The sequence below is a fragment of the Ananas comosus genome, linkage group 14 (assembly GCF_001540865.1).
Source record: "Ananas comosus cultivar F153 linkage group 14, ASM154086v1, whole genome shotgun sequence".
Classification (NCBI taxonomy): Eukaryota; Viridiplantae; Streptophyta; class Magnoliopsida; order Poales; family Bromeliaceae; genus Ananas; species Ananas comosus.
The window spans coordinates 1,635,933-1,663,842 of NC_033634.1; the positions used below are offsets into that span (position 1 = coordinate 1,635,933).

Here is a 27,910-nt window from a genome sequence, read left to right on the forward strand (position 1 = left end):
CAAAGAGTCAACCCTACTTTGAGAGTGAGAAGTGGCTTACACTGTTCGTACTAGGTTTGTTGGAGTGGCGCAATTATATGGCGACTCAAAAAAAAAAAACCAAAAAAAAAAAAAAACAATATATATATACCCTTTTCTAGATGTACTGAAAAAACTAGAATTGAGGTAGAATACTTTTAAAAGTATCACCCCCTTGGTGCTTCTAGATTTCTAACCCTTGGATCTATTTCTTAATTATCAATAGCCATTGAATCAAACACTACTCCACCTACCACCACCTACCACTATCATCCCAACCCTACATCTCTTCATCCAATGGCTAAAAACTCAAAAGCATTAATCTCTCGATGCTTTTGAGAGTATTCTAGGTCAACTCCAAAAACTATCATGTGTGACTCATTTATGTACATGCAAACATAACAAAATCATCCCAAGTCATTTGGAGGGAAAAAAATTTCAGACAAACAAAGAATGAAATTTTTTTTTTTTTTCAATTTACAGTAAACAAATTCAGACCATGAACTATTTATGGCGAACCAAATGTGCCCTCGAAAACTTATCACATGAACAAAACTCAAAACTCACTGCAAATTGATTTATAATACATCGAAAGTTGGTACATCATATCTTCTTTACATGAATGACTTTTATGTGATCTTCACCCGATCTCTTCCCAGTGTAGTGTATACTAGATCCATTTTACGACCTTTACATGTGTTAGTAACACCAACGCAAAACTTTGGTTCAGTAGAAAAACCAATCACCTCATCTTTCCCCTCCCTCTCCCCGGTCTCGCCACTGCTTTTCTCCCCCGAGTCCGACCTGTGCTTGCTTGCCCTTCTATAAGCATCTGCTGGTTTTCCTTCAGTACAGCACCATTCCCTAATTGGCCTCTGCAGCTATTGGTTTGATGGCAAGAGGTAGTCTCAGCCGAACATCGACGTCTTCTTTTATAACCAACAGGATGTTCTGTTCTTTGTTCCGGTGATGAACTGAATAAGGAATTTTTTGTTATAACAAGATAATTAATGTTGCTAAAGTAATCAAGATGATTATTCATGACACTAAGTTTTGTCGTCTTTCATATAAAAGGTAAGAACTCGCACTGCATGGAAATGGTTCGTGAAAATATCAATTTACTACTCATGCTAGCGGGACATCAAAGAGCAGTACAAAGACCTCCAGTTGGATAAGTTGAAATATATAATAAACACCCATCTTTAATTTAGTATAAATGCATTTGATTCACTTGAGGAGTCTTGCTGTTAGAAGGTTCAAAAGCCATACCAAAAGGTGACTTCAGAAATAGAGTCATTCAAACAAATGATATCCATGTCCCTAACAGGTTTATACTACTAAAACATTCCAAGTAACAGTTGTTGAAGATCCTCCACCATAATATGTTCACCACCATATTACAGTGGAAGAGGTCAAGAAATTTTCTCCAGAGCATAAAAGCATGGTAAGCTTTTCTCTGTTTTTCACAAAATAATAAGAACTGCAGCTATTTTTTCCTATTGAAAAAGTTACATACCAAGGTGCAGCATCAATGTCCTCCTTTAGCATTAGTTTTGGTACAGAACTTGAGTCATCTAGTACAAACTCTGTCACATTTGAAGAGAACCAATTATTACTAGCAAATGTAATCCGGAATCATATGTATACAAGAGCAATAAACAAAATGAATTGAGCAATTTTCAGTGTGAGATAATACCATCATGCTCCTCTTGTTTGATCGCCATGGCATGAGAATCGAGGGGAGTAGAAGCATTCCAAACTTGTTTGTTGACCAGAGAGGGCTCCTGGGGATCCTTTTAGAATAAAATGATAGAGAGTATTTAGTAACCTCAACAATTTTACATATTTATATTATAAAATCAGAAACATAACAATTAAATACCTTATGCTTATCTGGTGCGAGGAAAATAGAATCACGAAATATAGGATATCGACCAACTTGATAAGGTATAGGTCCCAAGGGCAAAGCAGTTAATATTGGTGTTTCAACTGGGGCAACTGATGTATTATGATTCTTAAAAGATAAATTTAAAGCTTCATCAAAACTTCTCTTCGTTGATGAACAGTTTGTATAATTGTTAATGCCTAGAAGAGCTTCTTCTATACCTCCCTGACCAGCTTCAGATGGGATTCTAGAAGCTTCATTGTCAGAATATCCGCTGGGAAAATTAACTTTCGTGAACTTTGAAATGCTTAACAAATTTCCGGTTGGCCTGATGCTGACTCTTCGAGAATTATCAAGAGCATCCTCTGAAACAGAAGTTTCTTGATTCCTTTTCAGAACCTGTGTATATGTTTGACACTAGAAATGTAAGAATGATAAAAATGAAGCAGCATGAAGAAGCACTAACTTTGAGCTTCAACCCCTAGGTTGAAGAAAAGAAAATCACAAAAATAGGAAGACTGAATTATCTAATTTGCTTAGAGTCAATTTCAGAAGAAAAGTATGTCTCAACGTTAAAAATAATGGAGACAATATTTGCAATGAAGTAAAGGTTTGAAGTGGATTCAATCAGGGACTCAAGTAGGAGATGGTAGCTATATGCTTGTCCTGCTCATGCTGCATGATTATCAGTCGTGAATGATCAGAGATGTGGGTTGTGAATCATGATCTAACTACCACATAGCTGGCTTAAAGAAGTACCTTTGATGAGTGTGCTGGATGACGCATATTTGTTGTTTCTTCCTTAACCAGAGGCACACCACAAGGTGGTGTGGACTTATACCTGATACCACCAAAAGATGGAGACTGAGGTAAAGATCTTATGTATGATTTAGCCATTTCCGAAGGTGAACTGATTTGGCCTTCAAAATCCTGCAGGGAGCACAATAACTACTTGATTAACCTAGAAAAATAAGTGGCGTGTTTTTTTTTCCTTTTCTTTTTGAGAGGGAACATTCATAGGGTGATTCTCTATGGGAAGTTAAAGAAAAGAATACATAAAATAAAACATTAAAAAGGTACTAAAAAATACAAAAAGTGAGGAAATAGGAGAAGCAGATAAGAAAAAGAAATGAAAGCTCAATTAACAATGTCTTGTCCAATAAGAAATAGGCATGTTTTGAAGTAAAATATTGCCTACAAATTAGAATATGAGGCTCTACATTTTTATCTGCTTGAAAAGATTCACCTTTGGAAACCAGTCTACTAAGATATCCCATTTAATTTGCTGGTAAGTTAGATAGACACTAGATGAATAGAAAAGACTTGTGAAAGTTGACAATCAGTGAACAATAATCATCCACAAGTGTAGCAACAGATTTCCAAAAGTGTGTCCAGGTTTAGAGAAACAAAAATTAAACCTCAATATTAAAAAGAAAAGAGAAAATATACGAGAAAAGCAAGAAGCACTTACAGCATGAAACATATCAGTATTCAGAGAACAGCGTGCATAATCCAAACGAGATTTTGGACTTGATGATGTTCTTTTCGCCTCTAACCATTTCTTTGCCTCCGTAACAGCTTTGTCGTGAAAATCGGGTGCAAGCTCCCGGTGAAAAAATGGCTCAGGAGAGAGAATATTTGGACTACCTGACGAATATGATATTCTTTTTGGTAGTTCCCCCTTGTACCAAGCTAATGGCACAGCAGTATCAGTTCCAGAGGCAATGAGGGATAATTCCTTTTCTACTCCAATTTGCCCCAATTCAGAAGGTCCACAGTCTACTACTCGTGACTGGATTATCTTTACTAGTTTATCGCATTCCTCGCTGCCATAGGTACGAAAGAATATAGTTAACACGTCAGAAAACAATCACTTTTACTAGTTTATCGCATTCCTCGTTGCCACAAATATGAAAGAATATAGTTAAAACATCAAACACATCAGAAAGCAATCATTCGTAAAGAAAGTTCGTCGTAAACTATGTGTTGGGTGGCAGAATTTTGCAACAAAACAAAAACCCTTTCTTTTCATACATAATGGAATGGATTTTGCGAATGAATTCAGGAAAACGTGTGCATTCATATTAGTCTGCAGATAGAAAGTAAATGAAGCTGTGCTATATACCGTGAAAATGATTCTTGCATGAGCAACTGTTCTATGGCATATTTGGATTCAATTTCTGAAACAATTGCTAGCGATCGTTCCATACAAACCTCGGGTACCCTTGTATCTTGTCCTCCCTGAAAAGGAAAGAGAAGTCCTCTAATGTTTACATCCCATGAATTCTTGCTCAGTACACTTCAGCTAACATAAGCTCTTGCAACTTATACAACATTGAAGAATCAATTGCCTCTTTTGCTGTTACAAAGAAAATGAAAGGAGAAAATCACCGAAATTAACTCATCATGTATTTTGGAAGACACAGCAGCGACCTGATCTTCATCTGCACAAATTGATAAAAATGATCAGCTTGCAATCTTCTCACTGAAAAAGAAGAACCATGAAGCATATTGCAACTAAATGAGCCTAAAATCAAAAAAAAAAAGGAAAAAAGAAAATAAAGACAGCTAAAAGAAATTTCATCCTATAATTCAAGTTTGTATAATCCAAGTTCACAAAAGAAAAAAGAAACAAAAATCATATAACAAAAATAAGCAACCCCGGAATGAACATTAGTGCAGGATATATATATATATATATATATATATATATAGCAGGTCTTGTGTGCTATTAGGAGCACAGAGGCCTCCGTGCTCCTAAGCGGTTTTCGATGATGGAGCTTGTGAATCGACGATCGGCTCCGTTAGACTTAATCTAGCGTATTTGAACTATCTAGAAAATAATTTTTGTGATTTTTCGGTATCATTTTCTTAGCGATAGAAAGGGTTCAAAATCAACAATTTTTAATGGTTGATGTATACCGTTTGCAAGTTTAACGGTGTAGAAGTATTCAAATCAAATAAAATTTTGATAAATAATTCTTTAAACTATTTACAGCAAGATCAATATGTTTGATCGAAAATTTTAAAGCTATATCACCACTTTTTGTGAGATTTTTATTTTCAACCGTTGATTTTGAGCCCTTTCGATCGCTAGGTAAATGATATCGAAAANGCGCAATCAAGCGCAACCAAACAGTTGAAAATAATATATATATATATATATATATATATATATATGTATGTATGTATAATGATTTTTCTCAATCCTAATAGCTTGCGCAATCAAGCGCAACCAAACAGTTGAAAATAATATATATATATATATATATATATATATATATGTATGTATGTATAATGATTTTTCTCAATCCTAATAGCTTGCGCAATCAAGCGCAACCAAACAGTTGAAAATAATATATATATATATATATATATATATATATATGTATGTATGTATAATGATTTTTCTCAATCCTAATAGCTTGCGCAATCAAGCGCAACCAAACAGTTAAGTGCCCATGGACACGCTGCTACCATGTATTTGTACTGCTCCACGATTCAATGGAATGCATGGCATTTTTTACTTCATATATACAACAAAATAAACGGGAAGTCCATCTAAATCATGCATAATAGAACTACAGTGTACAGTAAAAAAAAAGAAAAAAAAAAGAAGGAAAAACCTTAGAGCTTTCTAACAAAGCTTCAAGTCGCAACCAATCACGCTTCAGTCACCTACCACTCCATTTTTCCTAGACCCACAACTAAGCTAATCCGATAATCACAAACTTGCTATGCAACATGCCCTTACATACTCTATTTATCACCATTCTTATCGAACTCATACATATTTAGTCTTCATGAAGCTTTTAGGCTCTCGTTTTCCATACTTATTCAGCATTATAGTTTAAATAAACCAATTAGGGAGACAAATTGCGCTGCAAAGCACATTTCGACTTTTCTACCTCGAATTTAAGTAGAAAAACACATAATCATCAAAAATTTATCGAAGAGCCACCAAAGAGCCACTCAAATTTCTAGGGATCGTAACCATACGAAAGGGGAGAAGAGAGAAGGGGAGATACCGAGATCGACGTCGTCGTCGTCGTCGTCGTCGTCATCAGAGGAATCGAGCGAGGAAGAGGAGGAGTAGTCGGGGCCGATCACGGAGGAGATGAGCTTCCCGGCGCCGGAGATGAGGCCGGAGAGCCATCCCCCGGTTTCGGATTGTGCGGAAGGAGGAGGCGGCGCCGCCTCGTCGCCGGAGATCTTCTCTTCGTGGTGGTCGGAGCGGAGGGAGATGAAGAGAGAGGACATGGGTAGAAGGGGCGAAACGAGAGAGAGAGAGAGAGAGAGAGAGAGAGATGGGAGACAGGGAGAGGGAAAAAGGGCACCGACCGTGGGCTCCGAATTTTTTTGAGAAATTGGATGGTTTTGGAGGGGGCGGTTAACGTGGTCGCGTGGATTTCACGTGACTCACCACCAAACCCTCAAAAAAAAAGTGGTCGGATGGTCCCTAGACTATTGATATATTGCAATTTGGTCCCTCAAATTAATTTTTAGTTTCTCTCTCCAGTATGCCCGAATTTTAATTAAGTGCTACAATCAAATATTACTAACTGCCGAAAAGAAATGTTACAGTTGTATTCGTATTCAGATCTAGCAGGGATACCAAAGTAAATTTAAATTAAATAGATAAATGTTTGAATTAAAATCTAAATCGCACGATGTTATCAAAACATAAGAAAAACACTACCTTTGTCGCACGCAAGTCGTCCATACATGTTAAACTTAGAAAAATAGATAAGTGTGATGTTGGTATTTGGATAAAATTGATTGTATTAAATATGTTTTAAACATTTGAGATTTCAAATGTTAAACTCAAAAGCTTGAGTACTGGAAGTAAAACTAATAGTCCAAAACTTTAAGTTGGTCTAGGTTATTGGTGAAAATTTTGAGGACCAGGAGTGTGTTTGTTCTTATGGAAGTTTGACATCTAGGCACCAATTCGTAGAGTTCGAAATTGCGAATGTTTAAACGACACTACGATCTTAAAAGTCGGTAAGGCTCACAACACCCGCATGCATGAAACAGTTTCAAATGCCAGCAAGTTTGCATACGGTGCAAATTCACAACTTCACGATCGTCAAGCGCGAAGTCGAGTTCGGCTATATGAACGGAACTTGCTATCTTCGAGGAAGTCGAGCTCATGTTAACAATCACACCCTAAAAGTAAGCTACTTTCTAAAGTATAGGATGATAATGTGGAACTTGAACTTGGGATACCATACTTAAAAATTAGAGGATCAAAGTGAACACGGCCGAACGTTCAGGATAAGTCCATGCAATTTACACTTTTCGCCGGTGTGTAGTTGTCTCATGCTTCTGTAACATCCCAGACGCCGGATGATGAGATTGCTCTGATGGTTTGGTCAGCAATGAGGATGATGGTGGTTTCCGGCGGCGATTTCTATATAACCGAGGTAAGAAAAAGATAAGAGATAGAGGTAGTGACAGAAATAAAGTTGGGGATAGAGATAGAGATAGAGATAGAGAAAAAATAAGAGTTGGGAAAGAAGAAGGGTTTGGAGAGGTTAGAGGCAGATTGAGGGAGATGAGGGCATGAGACTGAGAGAGAGAGAGAGAGAGAGAGAGAGCAGAGAGGAGAGTTGGAGAATTGGGAAGAAGGAAAATACTAATTCATTTTAATGTCCCTATTTGCCATACATTCTCGTACTTATACTTCCTAGGATCTATACTAAATGGAAATTATATATTCTCTGAGGGCTAAACAACAAAGTGACAAAAAAAAGAGATGCTGATTGGTTGGGCTGCCATTCGGGGCAGTTGGGCCCCCTCTCTGGGCTTTCCGCTGCAAAATAGCTGGTAATTGGGCAATCGGGCGCCGGACCCATTCTTCTCCGCACCATCCGCAACCCGGCGGGTCTTGGGTTCGCCTTTTTCCTCCGCTCCGGAAGACTGCCACCCCGACCCGCAAGAGCTACTTCCATTTCCCCCTTCGCCTNCTCTTCTTCGCCCCAACTACATGGATTCCGTCGGACCTCCCATCGCCCTCTCCGAGCTTTGAGGATGCCGTAGCTCCGTCGTCCCAACAGAGCTTCGCCCGGACCACCTCTCGCCAGACTGCTCCGTCAAGCTCGCCTGGGCCCTTTCGAAGGCGCTTCTCGTCGGACCCAATCTCCACCTGCTGCTGCCACTTATTCTCCTTCTAGCTAGTAAAGCTGCTACCTTTACTCCTCTTCTACATCTAACTACTAATACTTGTTATCTTCCAGGTTGTTACAGCTTCAACTTCGCCTTCGGGTTCGATTCGACTCTTTTACCCTTTGCGACAACCCTCGATCGTTCGAAACCCTTCCTCCTCTCTTCCGATCGCCGCCGCCGAACCCTCGCCTCCGCCGCCGTCGCCGGAGAAGGTACGTCTCGCCCCCACCCCTCTCTCTCTCTCTCTCTCTCTCTCTCTCTCTCGTATGAGAAGGTGAAAAATGATCTAAAATAATCCGAATTTTGGAAGTGAATGTTGTTTTCCATTAGATCATGGTGAGATTTTAAGTTGATGGCGATCGCTTGCGTGATTCGCAATTTTTGTAGTCGATTTTTTCTTGAATTAAGGTTGATCTGTTGGTGATATCCAAATCCATTTGCAATTGAACCAAGCTTTTCAAATTTCCACTCTAGAGGCTTGTGTGGTTTAGCGTAGCTAGCTCATCAATTTCCTGTGAATTTTCACCAGTGTTACTCTTATTGTGGGGATTGTTGGAGATTATTTTATTTGGAATAGCTGAGGAAGTTGAATTGGTATTATGATATATAAATTCCTTTGTATTTTTAATGAATTAGTTCTCTTACATTCATAACCTTAGTCTTGATCAAAGCGTTATTCAAATTTCGTAGTCGTCGGCACGAACTCTCTCCTCTTCATGGTTTGATAGGCGATACTCGTTGCGAGAGTCGTTGACTATCCGAACCTAACTAAAACTAGGATGAATGCTTATATACCCATGAGAACTAGAGGAACTAGGCTGGGGTCAGAGTAGGAGCATAGGGCATAGGAGTCCTCTCTGTCCGGGCAATATTTCCTTAATTTGGACTTTGCAGGGCAATATTCAGGATAATTTCATTCTTAATATTAATTAGTTGTGTTTGGTTAAATTTGTCGTTTCGATCTTAACTCTCGTCTTTCTTCATTTGTCCAGCGTCCGAATTTCGAAGATTTCAAAGACGTAGAAGAGGAAGGGAGGAGGGAGAAGATCTCTATAGTTGGGGATTTGCATGAATCAGTTTATCCGAAGAGGTATGTTGCCGATGCAAGGAGGAGTCCTCTCTCACCGTCTCTTCGCATCGCTGCCACCTCTGACTCCATCGCCACTTCCGTCTAGAAGGTTTTGCCTTCTTAATTCTTTTTCTGATCTCTCCTTTCTCCCCTAATGTTCAGAATTAAAGGGCCCACTTCAATTAGCATAAGTTGGTACATCCAAGGCCTAATTTTTCCTGATATTCACAAATTTTTCCTCCCCTTCCTTTCTTTGGGTTTTACAGAGAGGCACATCTTTGGTATGTAGTACCAGATGAGTTGAAGGATGCTTCCCAACTGAAGAAGTATATGGAACTCTTATCTTCTTGTGAGCGAGAAAGGGTTTTATCAATGAACGGAGAACGCCTTCAAAAAGGTGCTTTGTTGTCACGTGCCTTGGTCCGCACCACCCTTGCAAGATGTATGATTTTATTTACTTTCCATTAAATCCCATGATGCTTGACGAAATACTTAGATGTACTCGCATATATGCTCGAAGCATGCTCTTTTTTAGCCTCGTTACTATAAGCTGACTGATTACAGCTAGAGTGCAAAGTGATATGCACGGTTCTTCATCTGTCTCTGATTTCCCTTTTGTTTGAAAAATTCCTATGCATGTTTAAAAATCTAATTCGACACTGCCTATTTCAGCAAATAATCCTCTTCCTAGTCCTGTATAAAACATTATAAGAAAAACAAAAGTTATTGGTGCAGAACAAGTATATATAGACTATAGATCCTATTTCCTTTGTCCCATGGCATTTCTAATGCATATCGTTGCGTATGAAAAATAAGCAAATTGCAAAATTATTCTGCCATAGTAACTGATTATTGATTTTGTCTAAATTAGATTTGATGCAGATTGTAGAGTCAATCCACAATCAATCAAGTTCAAAACAAGCAAATTTGGGAAGCCTGAGGTAATAAGTTAGAGATACCAGTCTATACTTCTTTATATGCCATGCTCTTTGTCCGTCTACACTTTTAAGCGTCTACTGTCGCTGAGCTCCTTGACTGATGCGTAATATTTGCTTGATCAGATAATGTGGCAACATGGTGATCAATGTAACCAGCCTTCCTTGCAATTCAATGTTTCGCACTCCTCTTCCTTGATTGCCTGTGGCATTACTGTAGATGTTCCGGTACTGTTCATTTTCCTTTTCTTATACCAACATAAAAATTTTACTTTGTTCTTACTAACTATTCTCGAGTTAATATTGTGGCTGGTGTTTCTAGCTAATGTATTTTTTATTTTAATGATTCAGATTGGCATTGATGTTGAAGAAAAGCAACGAAAGACAATGAGTAGCATCTCATCTCTTGCTCGCCGCTATTTCTCACCTTCTGAAGTTGAATATTTGGGGTCTTTTTCAAATACTGATGCCCGGCAAAAAGAATTTATAAAACTCTGGACACTTAAGGTGAGTGAGATTTTAGAAGGTCCTTTTTCCACTCATTTGTTCTTTTCTTCTTATTTTTCATTATAATTATCTGGATTTCTTTTGTTTCATGCTTTTGTCATTCCTCACTAAGTCCTCTTGAAAGAGAAGTAAGATATGGGTCAGAGATAATTACTCAAACTAAGAATTACCCTGTAATAAATAGGTGAATTCGGAGTTCATAGTCCTTTGATTGCAGATTGAAGACAGTAAGAAAAGAAACTGAAGTTGATAGGATATAAATCATGCATACAAGCCATGGTTCCTGCATTTTATTAGTTCATCAGTACATATGGGCATACATATGTGAATACACAGAGATTTTGGCAACTAACCGTTGTGTTCAATTTCTAGGAGGCATATGTAAAAGCTCTCGGAAGAGGCTTTTCTGGTGCTCCATTTAAGGATTTTACCATTCGGCTGGAAGCAACCAAAGCAATGCAATTAGCTGCGGTACTTATGTCTACGCTTCGTTCTATATTAAAACTTTTGCTATGACTTTGTATTTCGAGCTAGCAGAAATGGCAATTTCAATGCATCTGATTTTTATTCATTTATATTTATTTCCTAGGTGCCCAGAGTGCATATAGAAGCTGATTCTGATCCTGAATACCTAACTGATAATTGGGAGTTTGCACTCTTCGAACTTAGTAGTTCTCATTACGCTGCCGTTTGCATGGAAAGGGACATATCTCATTCTGGTGGGTATTTGAAATCTTCACCTTTCCAGAACATAAGTGAGGAGCTTAAACTTACCAATCTTTTTAACTGTTCTCTTTTATTTTGTTGCATATTACAGGCAGGGAGAATGAGCCGCTGAGATTGAAAGTATGGAAGACGATTCCATTCGTAGAAGACGAATTTGTTTCTGGGACCAATGCAGTAAAATATATTTGTGGACTATCTTGAGTCATTCGCTGCACTATTTGATGCTTTTATCCACAAATTTAATTATCACTGCATTGGACTTAATTTTTGTTCTAACGACCGCAGCTCTGCGAACACTGACAGAGCTTCGAACCAAGATAGAGCTTCTGAATCTTACTCGCTCGGCAAAAGGGAGATTGCTGTAAGTCGAGCTCCTCGGTGTTTTCATGCATCTTCTTTTAGAATAACTAATTTTTCGTTCTTTTTAGCTTGCTCCTGCAACATGTCTAGGCTGATTCAGTTAAGTTGGGCTCCATTTTGAGTTGTCTTTCTCCAGATTTTTCGAACTTACTTCCTTTTTTTGGATAGGAAGAATGTAGTTAGCATTAGCCATACAACATCCCTTGATTAATATAATTTTTAATTTTTTTTTGGAAATTGCTCAGTATATCAACTTAAAAGAAGGGCAATTGTTTATATACTCCTGCAAGGCTTCTGAGTTTCTTATTTATTTCTTTTAGAAGACTAATATTGAAAATATTTTTTTAACATTCTACGGTTTTTCAAATATATCCTGAACTATTACGAACAACTATCATTTTTGTTAAATTATTATTTTATCCTTTCAAATATATTCTTCTACTGTTATTAATTTTTTTTCTTATTTATTCTTAAGTTAAGAGCAAAAAAAATATTTTGACTTCTTTTTTTTCAAATATATTTTTTTTACTGGCAGTAATTTTTTTAATTTGCTCTTAAGTCAGGAGTAAAAAGAGGTATTTTAAATTTTTTTTTAAAAACTCTAGTGAAAATTTAATATGGGTTTATTTTGAGATGACTTAACTGGTACTAGTGAAGGTATTTTTGAATAACGAAAAAAATTGTATTTTTGAATAATGAAAAAATTTGTGAGGGGTATATTTGAAACCAAAAAAAAAAAAAATAGATATTTTAAAAATTTTGAAGGGTATATAGATAATTATTCCTTAAAAGAAAATGCTAATCGCAAATATTTGCACGAACACGAGTTGACTCGTTTACCGAAAAATTCAGCTTGTATTTTACTCGTTAATAAACGAGCCCAACACGAGCTGGCTCATGAGCTGGCCAACGAACAATAAGTTAAAATGATTAGATTGAACATATATAAAATATAAATTTATAAAATCTTATTCATTAGATTTTAATCTAATAGTTGAAATTTTATAAATAAATGAGTCTTTTTATAATTTAGCTCGTTTTTATATTTTTATTTTGCTAAAAATTAAATAATAAAAATATATATTATATATATAATTATTTATATATATTTAAATATAAATTAAGTAAATTATATAAATATAAAATATATGTATTCAAGCTGTTATCAAGTCGAACACGAGCGAGCTAATCCCAGCTCGTGTTCGGATCGTTTACTAAACGAGCTGAAAAATTCAGCTCGTGTTCGGCTTGTTTACTAAACGAGCTGAAAAATTCAGCTCGTGTTCGACTTGTTTACTAAACGAGCGATTCGATCTCGAGTTCATTTGAACTGGCTCGCGACCAGCGAGCTGGATTGCCACCCCTAGTGCGGGGTGCTCACTGGTGCACGTTGGACCCATTTTGGGTGTGTCGGCGCCGTGCCAACGCGTACGCAGTTACGCACGTAACTGTCATGCGTGCTGTGCGTACGTTCCTGATCACCTTCCCTTGGGCCGTAATCAAACGGTGCATTTACTGCTGTCCCCTAATTTTAAGTTGTATTTATATCATATGATTTTATTTTATTTTTTTGTTTCACCCTAAAATATAGGATAGAATAATAAAGTAATAAGATAATATTTTTAATATGTAGTATAGCATTTTAACATCTTGTAGTTTGCAGGAAGTATTATTTTATGGTAAAATATAAGTAAATTATTCACTAGTTACTTATATTTTTTGGTAAATCTCGTTGGAATCTAGACTTCCTGCAAACTACAAGATGTTAAAATGCTATATATATTTTGAGAGATAAGTAGCACGCTACCGCTTCGTTTATTTTATTTAAAAATAAACTTAGCTGGAAATGTGAATCAATTAGGATTCGAACTTGAGTTTCGGGTACCAACCACCAAGCCCTTTCTTGGGCAATAGATTTGGGTCCTGTTTAACTTCAGCTTCGATATAATTTCCACCTGAAATCTGAAAACAAAACCAAATTTTAACGAGCTTCGCATAGAATTTCTATCAGATTTTACCCAAAAAAAAGAAGAAGAAGAAACTTAGTATGACATTTTGAAGAGAACCTAAATGCTCAAAAATAAATTCAACATATAATTTTTTGATAACATGTTGCTGTTCCTATTATGTCGGAGACAACAATACTGTGTACTCCAAGATCAATAATTACGATAGTGGGTGCGATCCGTGCTGTAAACTTTAATTGGGCCACGCTTTGGGTATGTGAATCAAATTTTGTTTCAGGGGCCTTTGCTTTTGATTATTAGATCCCTTGTAAAAATTTGGGTAGTTGATAGTTGCTCCTCAGAAAAAGCAAACCGCGTCATATTATTATTATTAATTATTATTATTATTATTATTTGTGGTATTTGGTGGTACCCCTCCATGGTGTTTTTACGATTCTACCCATGTCGTTTGAGGAAATGACATGAAGGCCTTGCCAATTTTATAGTCTCTCTTTATTGTGGCCTGAGTGTTGCTTTTGTTTTTGTTTTCTTTTTTAAGACTTTTCCTATGTATTTATTTTTGCACTCTGATTTAAAAAAGAATACATTATGTATGATGAGATAAGATAGTAATTTTAATAATCTCTTTTTTTTTTATTTAAAATATTTAAATTGTTATTATTCAACTCTAATTTAGTAATTATAAAAGGCGGTAGTGAAATAGTAAAGTTATTATAGATTTCTTACCTAGTAGGAATATTAGATTATTACAAGTTACGTGGTATTCTATTAATAAGACTATGCTATTTCTTAACAATCTCATAACTCAAGTGGCTTTGTAAGTAAGTAATAAACTTACCTTTTTAAATATAAAATATATAATATTTTCAGAATATTATAAATTTTGAACCAAACAGTTTTTTTTAAAAAACCCTATATATATAGAAAAAAAGTTAATAAAATTGGAGAGTGAATATAACTGTTTGGACGGATGAGATGTAAATTTTGCACCTAATTTAGGAGTATATAGGTAACATAGCTTTTATTTATAATTATTTGGTTATTATATGGTTTCTTTAATTGTACAAAAATATAGAGAAGTACATTTTTGCTTATGTAAACACTCAATAATAGAGTGTAAACTTTTCTGGATACTGGTACTATATATCTAACATCATGTATTTTTACCTTTGCCCATCTTTCATTTCATCTGATTTAAATTATTTGACTTTTAACAGAGAAAATTCTGTAACTTACTGAGATGGAATGAAGGATAATATTACCGAATATAATATAAAAAAAAAAAACTAAATGTACCATTAAATAGATTCTCTTTTAAAGTATTAACAATTTTGGACCAACCTTAGATGGCCACGTGCTCACCTAAACCATCTCTACCTCCACCGGGACTTGTATTTTTAAAAATAATAATTTATTAAACAACAATTTTTTGCATCATTGCGCCGGCTTAATCTGAGATTCCAACGTGTCACACGTTGCGCCACTTTGGACCAAACCCGAACTTATGGTCCAAACCCGAATGGGCGAATAGGTGGACCCATCAATGTATGTGTCTGATTATAATAATAGAGTACAACCCCACGAAACGTTTTATGGGATCACGTGCGCGGGTCCACGTGGCACTGTTTGCTACCGCAAATCCCGCGAGGGTTAGATTGCACGTGGTATAAACAAAAAGGTGGGGCCCACATGTCAGTGAATACACTGAATAAATTTGTGTGTGAGAAAGGTCAACGGCATAATTTGACTGTTAATTAAGAGGTGACTAATTTCCAACAGTGCCTCGCCCCACGAACTTCTAGCTCGCCCATTTATATATTTTCACGTTGTTAATTACAAAACTTATATATTTGCGTCTTAATCACATAATTTTAGGATGCTTTTATTTTCTCATTATACATTTTTATTACGTCAGAACCTATGATTAAAAATAAAGAGAAGCAGAAAAAGTTGTGAGAACTTGACGAATAATTTACGGCGTTCCACAATAAAACAAAAAAGATCACATGCTTCATGCCAGAAAGAACGCTACAAAATATTTACGACAATAATTGATACATCTACGTATTATTCGAATCATATAATACTAATATTTGTACTTTGGAATAAGAAATAGGACAAGTGATCATGACATACAAAAATTCATTAAAATAATTTAAAATTGAAAATTTCTGCCCCCAACATAAATTGGGTGAATATCGGAGCGCCTAATTGTCAAAACATTGCTTTAGGGGAAAAAAAAAGAAAAAGAAAAAGAAAAAGAAAAAAGAAAAAGTCAAAACCGGCGATTGTTCCATACACGCCAACGACATCGGGGTTTCAACGGTTGTGTTTGGCGCGACCACCGATCGAGGGGCATTTCGGTAAAATGAGCCTTCCCCAGTGAGGGGGTAATTTAGTAATTTCACCTTTCATCGTGCTTTTACTCTGCGGTAGGTGGTTTGACCACTGGGGTTAGGTAAGCGGACCCGGCGATAAAAGCCCCGGCTCCTTCATCGCCCCTTCCCTCTCTCAGGGCGCTCTCTCTCTCTCTTCTCACCCAACCCCACCAAACCCTAGAGAGAGCGAGGGAGAGAGAGAGAGAGAGAGAGAGAGAGAGACTCGAACTCTTCGATCTCATCGCCCCTTCCCCCTCTTCCACGATCGGAGACGATGGAGTCCGGATCCATGAAGCCGTCGCCGCTCGACCTCCTTACCGCGATCCTCACCGGGAAGCGCCTCGGCGGCGGCGGCGTTGGCGGCGCGGCGCCGGAGTCGGAGGCGATCGCCGAGGCCCGGGACCTCCTGATGATCCTCGCTACCTCCCTCGCCTTGCTCGCCGGGTGCGCCGCGCTGATCCTGTGGCGGCGCTCGGTCGCCGCGGGGGGGAAGAAGAAGCAAAGTAAGGCGGTGGAAGCGCCGAGGCCGCTCGTAGTGAAGAAGGAGGCGGAGGCGGAGGTGGACGATGGGAAGAAGAAGGTCACCGTCTTCTTCGGTACTCAGACCGGGACGGCGGAGGGGTTCGCGAAGGTTTGACCTTCAGATCTCGGCTTCTATCGACCTTAATTTTTATTTCAAAGCCTTTTTTTTAAAAAAACATCAAAAGTAGCTAACTATTCTCTAATTAGGCACTCGCGGAGGAGGCTAAAGCGAGATACGGCAAGGCCACCTTTAAAGTCGTTGATTTGGTATGACCCCTTTTTGTGGAACTTTTGATTTATATTTGAAGATAATGCGATTTAATTGATCTTAAAAATTCTATCCTTATTGTAATATATGTAGGATGATTATGCTGCTGAGGATGATGAATATGAGGATAAATTAAAGAAAGAGAGCGTAGCTTTATTCTTCTTGGCTACGTAAGATTATCTCTCTTAAATTTTCTTTGATTGCTTGATGCACTTCAAAGTTTCTTCTTCTTTTTTTTGGTAAATTTTGACACGGCAATTTGGATATTGTAGGTATGGGGATGGTGAGCCAACTGATAACGCTGCTAGGTTCTACAAATGGTTTTCAGAGGTTACAGAACTTCTCGATTAATTCACTGCAGTTTCATTTCTTCTTTCTGCTGGGAGTGCCTGAATGCTGTTTAATTTACAGGAGAATGAGAGGGGAAATTGGTTGAAGAATCTTCAGTATGCAGTGTTTGGTCTGGGCAACAAGCAGTATGAGCATTTCAATAAGGTTATATTTGGTTTTAATATGAAAGTTTATAAATGTTTTGGATCAAGTTTATGTGCTGACATGCTTTATTTGTGTAATTTGTGCTTGGAAATGAAGGTTGCTAAGGTGGTGGACGAGCTCCTCGCTCAACAGGGTATAATTTCGAGGCCTCTGAAGCTTGTTGTGGTTTTCTTTCTAGTTTATTTTAGATTAAAGATTTGATTTTCTTGATGCTAATATTGATATGAGTTTTTGGGTAGTCAAGTAATTGTGGAGAGGTATTGGATGCCTAGGTTTCTTTGCGAAGTTTGAGGTCAATTATTTGTGTAGAGCATAAACTATCAAGACTATGAAAACTGCACCATGCAATTTAGATACCAATTATTTTGGTATAATTTACTTTTCTTGATGACTGGGCTTATCTGCCTTTGTGTTGAGATTCTGATTAAGCTATATTTGAGATAAATACTCTTGCTAGGCTTTTCAGTTTTCGCACTATCTGGTTGAAGTGCATGTGAGATGTTTTGCGAGTTTGTAATCATATATATACTGCCTGAAGTTAAACCATATGTTTGCTAATTGAAACTGCAAATTATTTTTTCCCCCTCTTTTTGACTTCTAAATTTCATCTCATGGTTGTATACGTTCTACTATGATTTTCTAATTACTTACTGAATTTTGAATGGTTTATTTTTATCAACTTGCAGTTCCGACAGGATATTTTGTATAATGTTTGATTGTATTAAAGTGTTGTCCTTTAGTACTTTGATGCTTTGGAGTTTATAAAATGTGGCAGCTTATCAAAGTGATTGATTGACTATTTATTTTTTATTCTGCTAAAGAAAGAGGAAACTAGAACTCACTTGCACTTAACACATTGTGCTAGGAGTAAGCAAAGATTCACTAGCCACTTACGCTTCTTAGTAGTTTTCATGTCTCTCACCTACCATATAATACTTTTATGCTGTTCTCTTTTAGAGCCACCTGCGCCTTTTGCTTGTTGATCACATTTTGAAGCTATATAGCGTAGTTGTAATTTTCTATATTCTTGTTTATTCAACTTAATTGTGTTCTTTTCCCTTATTTTTGCTTTTCTTGTTATAGGTGGGAAGCGCATTGTTCCTGTTGGTCTTGGAGATGATGATCAGTGCATTGAGGATGACTTCACTGCATGGTATATGAACTATTTCAAACTGGTTAAAATTTTGACACAACTAAATATATTTGAAGGTCTTTGTGTGGCCTTTTTTTAGATAAATTTTTTGCCTAGCTATACCAATATTTTTATTTTCAGGAAAGAGCTTCTATGGCCAGAGTTAGATCAGTTGCTCCGAGATGAAGATGCTGCTTCAGGAGCATCAACTCCTTATACTGCTGCTATCCCTGAATACCGGGTCGTATTTATCAACAGTGAAGATGCTGCCCACTTGGAAAAGAGTTGGAGTCTTGCAAATGGCCATGTTGTTCATGACATCCAACATCCATGCAGGTAGGAGGATGTTTAGCTGCTAAAGTTTGATAGGATAAATGCACATGTACCCTGCAAATTGTTGTATTTACTTATGTAACCTTAAAAATTTTGAAGTTTCATATAGTCACACAAAATTTGATTTCTTAGATGTATACTCCTATATTCACAAATTGCCGTTTCTTAGAAGACTTTTTATGCAAATGAACGAAATTGTTCTTGCCATTGACAATTTGACATTTTAGTGGTGATGTACTAACCTAACATGTTTTACCTCTTAGGGCTAACGTGGCTGTTCGGCGGGAGCTTCATACCCCAGCTTCTGATCGGTCCTGCATTCATCTGGAGTTTGACATTGCTGGCACCGGTCTTACGTAAGTATTTCTGTTATTTACATGTCATGATTGCATATTATTGTTCATCATTTGTTCCAATTAAGACATTAGCATAATTATCCCTTTTGTCCTACATATACTTTTCTCTTGATATTCTTACCATTGAGAATTTGTTGCTCAATGGCAGCAGCATATTATTATGCTTGGGGAGAATGGGAAATTTACTGATCAATCATTATATCAACTCACTATTGCGTCTTACTTTTTTTTTATCTTTTTGATTATGAACCAGTTAAAGTGGTATATATTTTATTGTTGGGCTTTTGTAAGTATCCCATTTGCTCTTGTAGAAGAGTCTTTTTTTTTAATCTATGACTTGGCGATGCTGTTTAGCCAAAAATCAATTGTAATAGGATGATTAGGGTGATTGTCTGCTATCTAACACAATGAGACAATGAGTAATTAGTTCACGCTGGTCTAGAACCAGTGGCATAAGATATTCGACCTATACCTGGTGCCTAAATCTTGTTCAATTTTTTTTTTTCAGTTATTGCTTTGATTAAGTATGAATCACTCTGTTCTACTTTTTGCTTATCATTTTAGCTTTTCCTTTAATCAGGTATGAAACAGGAGACCATGTAGGTGTATTCACAGAAAACTGCCTTGAGACAGTAGAGGAGGCAGAAAAGCTATTAGGTTATTCACCAGACACATTTTTCTCCATTCATGCCGACAAAGAGGATGGCACACCACTTGGCGGTGGTTCATTGGGCCCTCCCTTCCCATCTCCTTGCACTTTAAGGACTGCTCTTGCCCGATATGCTGATCTTCTTAACTCACCAAAGAAGGTGAGTGTTTCCTTTGGTACCCATACCCTATATTTTTATATTGTTACTTGCCATTGTGCCATATTTGAGAATGTTTATTAATTGATCTTGAACAGAGTGCTCTAATTGCATTGGCGGCTTACGCATCTGATCCTAGTGAGGCAGAGCGGTTAAGATTTTTGGCTTCTCCTGCTGGGAAGGTTGGTTTCACTTTCAAAGAATTTCATATGAACTTAAAACTTTATAGGGTCGTTTTCATAAACCCCTGTGAAATTGTCTGTTCACTTATATAGCTCTGCAAAATCAGAATTTTCGTATTTTCCCTTCAAAAACTTGATTTCTTACAGAAAACTTGCAAATATTCCCACTACCTTTTGAGCTTTTTCTAATACAAAACCAATATCACCCATTTAAATAGGATGCACCCAGCTTCTGATTAGGGTATTTTTGTAAAAAGAATTGCAATTTAAATTCTCTTGCAGCTATACCCTTTCTATTTTAAGAATATTCACCCTAGTAAATTTTCTTTTTCTAATGCAAAACCAACTACCCTACTTGAATAGGATAATTTTCAACTATTTTTTCTGTTTTTTTTGTAGAAACTGCACTTTCAAGGGTATGTAAAATTTTAGATCATACAGATGTTTATATGCAAGTTTACAGCGTTTGGTGTATATGTGTACATTTCTCAATATTCTTTTTGTGATGTCCAAATTTTGTGGTACAGGATGAATATTCTCAGTGGGTAGTTGGTAGTCAGAGGAGCCTTCTGGAAGTTATGGCCGAGTTTCCTTCAGCAAAGCCTCCTCTGGGAGTTTTCTTTGCAGCTGTTGCTCCACGCCTGCAGCCTAGATACTACTCAATATCTTCTTCACCCAGGTAATTATTGCATTTTATAATCAATTTACTACATTTGAACTGATCCTTTGTTGATATTTATATATATTGTGTATAACTTTTTCCCAGAATGGCACCAACAAGGATTCATGTGACATGTGCTTTAGTGCATGGCCCAACACCAACAGGAAGGATTCACAAAGGAGTCTGCTCAACTTGGATGAAGGTACCTAAACTTTTGTCCGAGACATCTTTATATTTAGTGTCAATCACAAATTTTGACCCTGAAGCTTGATCTGAATATCAATTTCCTCCTCGAGTTTCAATTTTTCACAATTGAAACCCTGAAGTTTGATTCCAATTTTGATCTAATTCCTAAGAGTTCACGAGCTGAACATTTTAGTTCTTGAAGTGTGACCATGATTTCTATTTCATTCTCGAAGTTCCAATTTGACACTTACCAAAGTGTGATGATAGTGCCGGTACAGCATCTTTTCTGGTTGTATACTAGTAAACAGGGCTTTTTTTGCTAAACAAATTTCAGAGTAACTTGTTATTGTTGGCATTATAAGATGAGATTGAAATTGGAGTCAAATTTCGAGGACTTATTTTGTAATTAAATATTATATTTGTGTCACGTGTTTGGTGATGATTACCTTTCTATTATATAGAGATCCATCATTATAACTTATGTCTATCATCTATTTCTTTTTACCAGAATTCTGTTCCATCGGAAGAGAGTAATGAATGCAGTTGGGCGCCTATTTTCGTGAGACAATCAAACTTCAAACTGCCCTCTGATCCTTTAGTGCCGATTATTATGATCGGCCCAGGAACAGGTCTTGCACCTTTCAGGGGCTTCTTGCAGGTTTGTTGCAAGTTATTGCATTTTGGACACATTTATTTATATTTTTTAATTAAGTTTTCCCATTTACTTATATCTTGTTCTTGGTGTGTGCAGGAAAGGCTAGCTCTTAAAGAGTCGGGAGTGGAGCTTGGTCATTCTGTTCTCTTCTTTGGATGCAGAAACCGCAAGATGGTATGGAAATATTGTCAGTCCACCTATTAGAGAAGAGAAGATAGCTTAGTAGCACTAAGGGCATGTTTTCCCAACAATAGCTTCTCTAGAAGTGCTGTTTCTGTCTGAAGAAGCACAAAGTGCTCTTTCCTTTGAAATCTCCTCTACAGCTTTTTACTGCTGCAGAAGCAGAAGCTTCAAACTGGTACCTCTGCTCTTGGGGCCCAAAAGCTCATTTGATCGTGTCTCATCTCAGTAAAAGCTCAAGCATAGTTTGTGGCTAAATACTTGGCTTCTGCATTCTGGAAACTGTTTTACAAGCCAGGCAAAACAAACACTAACTTGTACAATTATGTTCCACTGTTCCTATATTATAACTGGTTGTATTGATGCAGGACTTCATCTACGAGGAGGAACTGAGCAAATTCGTTGATGAGTGTGCACTTTCTGAGCTCATTGTTGCTTTCTCTCGTGAGGGTCCAACCAAGGAATATGTGCAGCACAAAATGGCTGAGAAGGTTGGTGAATTGTTGCTGCAGTTATTCTATTTTGCTTCCGTTATCGTTACTTATAACGCTAATTTTTATCATTTCATCTGTTTGACTATACTATCTGCTTTTTCTGGTTGGCAGGCCCCAGAAATCTGGAAAATAATTTCTCAGGGTGGTTATATTTATGTATGTGGCGATGCTAAGGGCATGGCTAGAGATGTACACAGAATCCTCCACACCATAGTTCAAGAGCAGGTACATGACTTGCTTAAAATATCATTCCGATTGGATTTGATTTTCTGATTATTCATCCTTCTGGGTATCAAATCCAAATGATTTGTATCGAACCTTTTACCTTCTCATTTTCCATTGTACCCATAGATAGCGAGAGTCTCTCTTTTTATTACTGCAAAATTCCAGTTCTACTCCAAGTCCTATAAATGTTGCGATTCCACATTACCCTCCTAAAATATTACAAAACCTGCATTGTGTCCCATCGACCAATGGGCAGGCTGATATATCCCAATTAACAGTGACAAAAGGACAAACTGATGTAAGTTTATAGCCGAAGGGGGTAATATATAGTTTTCAATACTTCAGGTCAATGAAGTGATCTTATAATTATAATAGGACGCAAATTTTTTCTTTTCTATATTTAAAGTTCTCTTCTCCTGAAATAGTTTTCTTTGTTCCGCCAGTATTTATCTAATCAAGTTCCTTAATTTGAGTTTTCAGGGATCCCTGGATAGCTCGAAGACGGAGAGCATGGTGAAAAGTTTGCAGATGGAAGGGAGATATCTTAGGGATGTGTGGTAAAACAGTGTTACCTTCAATAGCTTCTACCTTTAAGAGTGATAAAAACGTCGTTGCATCAACACACTTTGCAGTATCTTCTGAACGGCTACTAGTGAACCTCAGCAAGAGAATATGGGTGCTTTCAGGAGAAGCCTCCGATATATTGGGCTGTTGCTTTTTTTATTTAAAAGCTTTTTCAGAGTCTGCTTTTGTTGTCTTCAATATGTGATTCTTTTGACTCCTAACTAGGATTTATTTCATGTATCATACGGAGCAATATTTAAATTATCGGAAATACAAGGACTGTTTTTAAGTATATGTTGAGTAAGTTGGTGTTCAACTGGTTTGCTTGTTTCCATTTGGCGTAGCGAATGATCAGCGAATGATCGGAGTTAATATTTCAGAATATGGTTGGATTGTTCTTTACATCCTTGATGTGTAGCAACTATGTTGTTAGGATTGCTCGAAAAAGCCTACTCACATAATCTTCTAAGTTTTGGTGTACTCATTCAGTTTTACTCAAACAGTACTTTTGCTGATGCCTAGGTCGGGCAAGGGCCTTTTTCTGTAGGCTTATTCAACAAGCATGCAATCGAAATAAAAGCTGAAATAAATTTTCAGATCTCACTTATGGACTATGGAAAACTGATCTATTCGCAAGCAATTCTGCTCTTGGAAACTATACTACAATTTCAAAGACTGATGCAAGGGTAAACCACAACGACGCATAGTTGGTTACGGGCGTAATTGTGAAGAAGCTCATTGAAGTTTAATTTTGTTGCTCTATTTAGTCATTAAACTGTAATTTCTATTTCTCTACATGATCATCCTGTGGTTCTTTGTTCGCGTTTTCAAACAGAGGGATGTACCGATCTCCGAAAATTGATCTAGTCATAGCATGGTGGCTCTTTCAACTATAGCATTAACTCCAGAGACTACATCTATCAACTGAATCCTGCCACTAGAGAAATTAGCCGAAGTGATTTGATTTAAATAAAGAATTAAAGAGTGATTTAATTGCTAAAAAAGAACAAAAAATTGAAGAGCAATGATCTCCTTAAAAAAAAAAGAAAAAAAGAAAAAAAAAAAGGTCTAACCAAATGTATCTTTTTCGTCCAACCGTACCCCGAATCTTAAAGGATCCTAAGAGCGACCTTTTTCGTACCCAGTGACAAACTAGTTTTTCCAGATGCACGCACCAAACAGAGGAGACTAATATAACTCGTCCCCGCGTAAATTACCAGCCTCACAATAGTCGTTAAGACAAATTAACTCCAAACCTTCGAGAAACAAATTACGCCACCATCACTGTCAGTTTGTTACCCCTTCCTCTCTCTTTCCCTCCTCTCTCTCTCTCTCTCTCTCTCTCTCTCTCTCTCTCTCTCTCTATTCTAGAAGCAAAGAAAATTAGATCCTCCTTTCTCTTTCCTGTGCCATAATATCCCTACACGTAACGCAGCAAAACATTAGTATAAGATCCCACTCTCCTCCAAAATCCTCGCACCATATTCATAAATCATTAACCCACACCGAGTTGGGGGGGAGAGCCCTAATTACGTCCCCGTTTTTAACACCTCCCCATGACCATGCATTCCCATTCCAACGGCCAAGATCTCCCCGAGCCCCCCTTCCAGTTCTGCCTCGCCGGCCCCTACTCTGCCGCCGCCGCGCTGGAGACCCATCCCTTCCGCACCCCCCCACCGCCGCCTCCCGCGGCGAAGACGAAGAGCGCCTCCTCCGGCTATCAGAGGCCGCCGCCTCGAGATTCGCGCTCGTTCGAGTTCCGCCTCGCCGGCCCCTCCTCTGCCGCCGCCTCCGCCGCGGCGGAGACGCTTCCCCTTCGCACCCCTCCGCCGCCTCCTGCGGCGAAGACAAAGAGCGTCTCCTCGGCCTATCAGAAGCTGCCGCCACAGAGGATGCCGCCGCGGCTGGGGTGGAGGGCTCTTGTGTTCGGGCTGGTGAGGGTGCCGGCGGAGATGGAGCTGCACGACATCAGGAAACGCCAGAGGCGGCGGCAGCGGTGGAACTCTGCAGAGGAATCGGCGGTGCCGCCGCGGCCAGAGTGCCGCGGAGTAGGGCATGGGCCGTGGAAGCTGATTCGATCGCTGAGTTGCCGAGGGTTCGAGAGCACCGCCGTCATCGCCTCGGCGGCGCCGTTGAGCTTCATCTAGCACTTGGGAGGAGCGTGACTACGCTAGGAATGTACATACGAAGAAATAAAATTGTAGCTGAGCCTATTTATATTACGAATGTATTACACGTATTGGTCACTGCACTCATTCACAAGTTCCATTTAGATTGCTGTACTTCAATTTAACAGAAAGATGATGATTTTTGAGATGATGTTATCATCACAGTAATTTTTTTAAAATAAGATGTTAGCTGATCCATTGATATAATAAAAGTAATGTTAGAATTAAATTTTTGCCAAAAGAAACTCTTAGGTCTTGTTTGGTTGGGGAACTATATCTAAAGGTGGGAATAAACTATACCCACCCTTAGCAGGTTATCTCCCAGGGGTGGAATTCCTACCCCTTTTATTAAAAAAATTTTAAAATTTTAATTTAATTTTAAATTTAAAAATTATAGTTTGTAATTTTATAATTAAAGTTTATAATTTTAAATTTCAAATTTTATTTTTTAAATTTCAAATTTGATATTTATATTTTAAAATTTAAATTTGATCTTAAATTAAAAATTTTAAATTCAAATTTTAATTTTAAATTTTAAATTTTAAATTTTAAATTTTAAATTTTAAATTTTAAATTTTAAAAGTTGAGAGTTTAATTTCAGATTTTAAAATTTAAAAGTTAAAATTTAAAATTTAAAAATAAAAATAAAAAATTTAAAAATTTAAATTCAAATATAATGAGAGATAATATTATTTTACTATCTATAACTACTCACTATCCTTCTTATTTCATCTTATCTAACCAAACGCTATTTTTTTTATTCCTATGATTAATCAATTTTCATCCAAACACAAAATTGATTTAATCCCCGCTTATACCTCAATTTATACTATTCCTGGAATAGCCACTTTTTGCTTATCCCCGAACCAAACGATACATTAAAGTCTTGACATTTATATCCATAAAACACTTAGGTAAATTGCACTAACAGTCTCTTAACTTTCGACATTTGACACTTCAAACAATTGAAAGTATTTCACTTTAGTCCTTTAAGAAAAAATTCCTTTAAAAAAAAAAAAATCTGTTCAATCGTTCGTAGGGCTGGCAAATGAGCGAGCCGGCTCGCGTTCGACTCGCGTTCGACTCGATATTTGGCTCGCTCGAGCTCGACTCGAAATTAAATGAGCCGAGCTTGAACAAAAAAAAAGGCTCGAAATTTATTTCAAGCCGAGCTTGAGTATTACTCGGCTCGTTCGAATTAGGCTCGAAAAGCTCGAAAAGCTCGAATATATAATATAGAACTAGGCTGGAATACTATTAATAGCACCAATGACTTGGTGCTATTAAATTTTCTACCCTTGGATTAAAAAATGTGTGGTTGGAATGATGCGGGCCCTCTAGGGTTGAGTGGGTGGTTAGTTAAATAGTATAATCGAACGGTTAAAAATGATAAAAGAAGTAAATCTAACGGCAGAAAACTTGATAGCACCAAATGTCTCGTACTATCGATAGTATCCCAGCCGGACTCATATATATATATATATATANTTCTATACAAATTAAACTATTGATCGTATGATGTTGAGAATTTCAAGCAACTCGTTTAGGGCTCGAGCTCGCTCGACTCGAAATTAGGCTCGCTCGAGCTCGGCTCGAATTAATTTCAATCCAAGCTTGAGCTTAAATTTAGGCTCAAAATTAATTTCAAGCCGAATTTGAGCCGAGGTAAGCTCGCTCGAGCTCGGCTCGTTTCCACCCCTAATCGTTCGCTACAAATTATCAACCAACCCTCCATCCTTTGTAAGCAATATAAGAGGGTTTACTACAAGTGACCTAGGGGATTCCTACCACCCAATATTAGCAAAACCAAATGTAATTTTTGAAAGAACAAGGACCAAAATGAAACATCCTAAAAAGGCTGGGACCCCTGTGCAATATAGCCAAAAAGTAAAAGAATGAGCAGTGCAAGTCTAAAAACTACAATAAACAGCATACCTCACTCTCGTTAAGTTCATGAATTTCTTCATCACACCATCCATGCGCAGAGCCAGAAAAAGAGAGCACATCCATCTCGTATCGCAAGCAGAGAACAACAAAATACCCACTTTTCCGAAGAACTGAGATAAAACTACAGCAACAATTTTTTTTCCCGCACTACTCAATACTAATGCTCATGGTACTCTTCAGAGAGAATTATGTAGGAGGCAACATAAGTTACAATGCACTAGAAGTAAGTCAGTGAGACGAGAATGGCGTACAACTAAAACATTTGCAGCTCTTAAAAAAGAAACTTCATTATGCAGGATGAGAAGTTCTTCATCATGAACTATGCGACTGCTAAATGCAACTGCCTCGTGCGTCAGTAAAATAAGACAACGAAATTATAAGACCATTAACTGCAAATAGAGGGCAATACAAGATAAGCAACAAGATGGAGATGTTCAACAAAGAAATTCAGCAGTTTCTAAATTGTAAAGCGTCATACATTTCATCTCTGGTAATAGTCAAACTCCACTATAGCATCCTGTGGTTCAAAGTGCAGAGCTTTATCACCCTGTGGTGGCTGTTTCAGTTTCTCAAATTTGGGCATGCGACGAACACATGATGGATCAAACCTTTGCAAACTAGAAAAATCAATAAACTTTAAGCAATTAAGCCTTCATTTGCAGTGCTCTAGATAAGTCGTATGATTGTCATTATGCTCAATTCTAATGGCATTCCTAAGAGGGA

General features: G+C 37.4%; 4 protein-coding genes across 7 annotated transcripts; 3 read left to right on the forward strand and 1 right to left on the reverse strand.

The window, feature by feature from the left end:
- LOC109720841 lies at positions 565 to 6,259 on the reverse strand. 3 transcript variants are annotated; one of them, XM_020248186.1, is made up of 9 exons: positions 5,932 to 6,259; positions 4,305 to 4,347; positions 4,118 to 4,144; positions 3,375 to 3,729; positions 2,663 to 2,833; positions 1,901 to 2,302; positions 1,715 to 1,811; positions 1,535 to 1,604; positions 565 to 992 (listed from the first exon to the last, which is right to left on the reverse strand). In XM_020248186.1, exons 1-9 carry the CDS (start codon positions 6,161 to 6,163, stop codon positions 761 to 763), a joined length of 1,629 nt encoding a protein of 542 aa, XP_020103775.1. In that variant the 5' UTR covers positions 6,164 to 6,259; the 3' UTR covers positions 565 to 760. The 3 variants fall into 3 exon arrangements, with proteins under 3 accessions (XP_020103775.1, XP_020103774.1, XP_020103776.1); XM_020248185.1 differs by having other exon boundaries at positions 4,029 to 4,144; positions 4,295 to 4,347; XM_020248187.1 differs by lacking the exon at positions 5,932 to 6,259 and having other exon boundaries at positions 4,029 to 4,144.
- LOC109720753 (4'-phosphopantetheinyl transferase HetI-like) lies at positions 7,879 to 11,905 on the forward strand. Of its 2 annotated transcripts, XM_020248057.1 has the most exons (10): positions 7,879 to 8,082; positions 8,143 to 8,283; positions 9,064 to 9,249; positions 9,407 to 9,582; positions 10,023 to 10,081; positions 10,202 to 10,303; positions 10,427 to 10,582; positions 10,955 to 11,053; positions 11,172 to 11,301; positions 11,400 to 11,905. In XM_020248057.1, exons 3-10 carry the CDS (start codon positions 9,140 to 9,142, stop codon positions 11,507 to 11,509), a joined length of 942 nt encoding a protein of 313 aa, XP_020103646.1. In that variant the 5' UTR covers positions 7,879 to 8,082; positions 8,143 to 8,283; positions 9,064 to 9,139; the 3' UTR covers positions 11,510 to 11,905. The 2 variants fall into 2 exon arrangements, with proteins under 2 accessions (XP_020103646.1, XP_020103647.1); XM_020248058.1 differs by having other exon boundaries at positions 7,879 to 8,283; positions 9,407 to 9,537.
- Positions 16,109 to 23,372, forward strand: LOC109720438 (NADPH--cytochrome P450 reductase-like). The gene is made up of 18 exons (XM_020247554.1): positions 16,109 to 16,644; positions 16,743 to 16,802; positions 16,897 to 16,973; positions 17,076 to 17,133; positions 17,215 to 17,298; positions 17,395 to 17,431; positions 18,382 to 18,451; positions 18,572 to 18,766; positions 19,027 to 19,119; positions 19,700 to 19,928; positions 20,024 to 20,107; positions 20,635 to 20,786; positions 20,874 to 20,970; positions 21,463 to 21,612; positions 21,706 to 21,783; positions 22,158 to 22,280; positions 22,395 to 22,508; positions 22,989 to 23,372. Exons 1-18 carry the CDS (start codon positions 16,288 to 16,290, stop codon positions 23,067 to 23,069), a joined length of 2,139 nt encoding a protein of 712 aa, XP_020103143.1. The 5' UTR covers positions 16,109 to 16,287; the 3' UTR covers positions 23,070 to 23,372.
- LOC109720441 (formin-like protein 14) lies at positions 24,579 to 25,651 on the forward strand. Its single transcript, XM_020247557.1, has one exon. It carries the CDS (start codon positions 24,629 to 24,631, stop codon positions 25,217 to 25,219), a length of 591 nt encoding a protein of 196 aa, XP_020103146.1. The 5' UTR covers positions 24,579 to 24,628; the 3' UTR covers positions 25,220 to 25,651.

Bases quoted from the DNA above. Each gene is read 5' to 3' on its own strand.
- LOC109720841 (XM_020248185.1), bottom strand. From the start codon at position 6,163: ATGTCCTCTCTCTTCATCTCCCTCCGCTCCGACCACCACGAAGAGAAG. The intron at 2,303-2,662 runs GTACTTCTTTAA...ACATATACACAG, and splicing joins ATCCAGCACACTCATCAAAG to GTTCTGAAAAGGAATCAAGA. The intron at 1,812-1,900 runs GTATTTAATTGT...TTATTCTAAAAG, and splicing joins TCGCACCAGATAAGCATAAG to GATCCCCAGGAGCCCTCTCT.
- LOC109720441 (XM_020247557.1), top strand. From the start codon at position 24,629: ATGACCATGCATTCCCATTCCAACGGCCAAGATCTCCCCGAGCCCCCC.
- LOC109720753 (XM_020248057.1), top strand. From the start codon at position 9,140: ATGAATCAGTTTATCCGAAGAGGTATGTTGCCGATGCAAGGAGGAGTC. The intron at 10,304-10,426 runs GTACTGTTCATT...TTAATGATTCAG, and splicing joins GCATTACTGTAGATGTTCCG to ATTGGCATTGATGTTGAAGA. The intron at 11,054-11,171 runs GTACTTATGTCT...TTTATTTCCTAG, and splicing joins AAGCAATGCAATTAGCTGCG to GTGCCCAGAGTGCATATAGA.
- LOC109720438 (XM_020247554.1), top strand. From the start codon at position 16,288: ATGGAGTCCGGATCCATGAAGCCGTCGCCGCTCGACCTCCTTACCGCG. The intron at 17,134-17,214 runs GTTACAGAACTT...TTTAATTTACAG, and splicing joins TCTACAAATGGTTTTCAGAG to GAGAATGAGAGGGGAAATTG. The intron at 17,432-18,381 runs GTATAATTTCGA...TTCTTGTTATAG, and splicing joins CGAGCTCCTCGCTCAACAGG to GTGGGAAGCGCATTGTTCCT.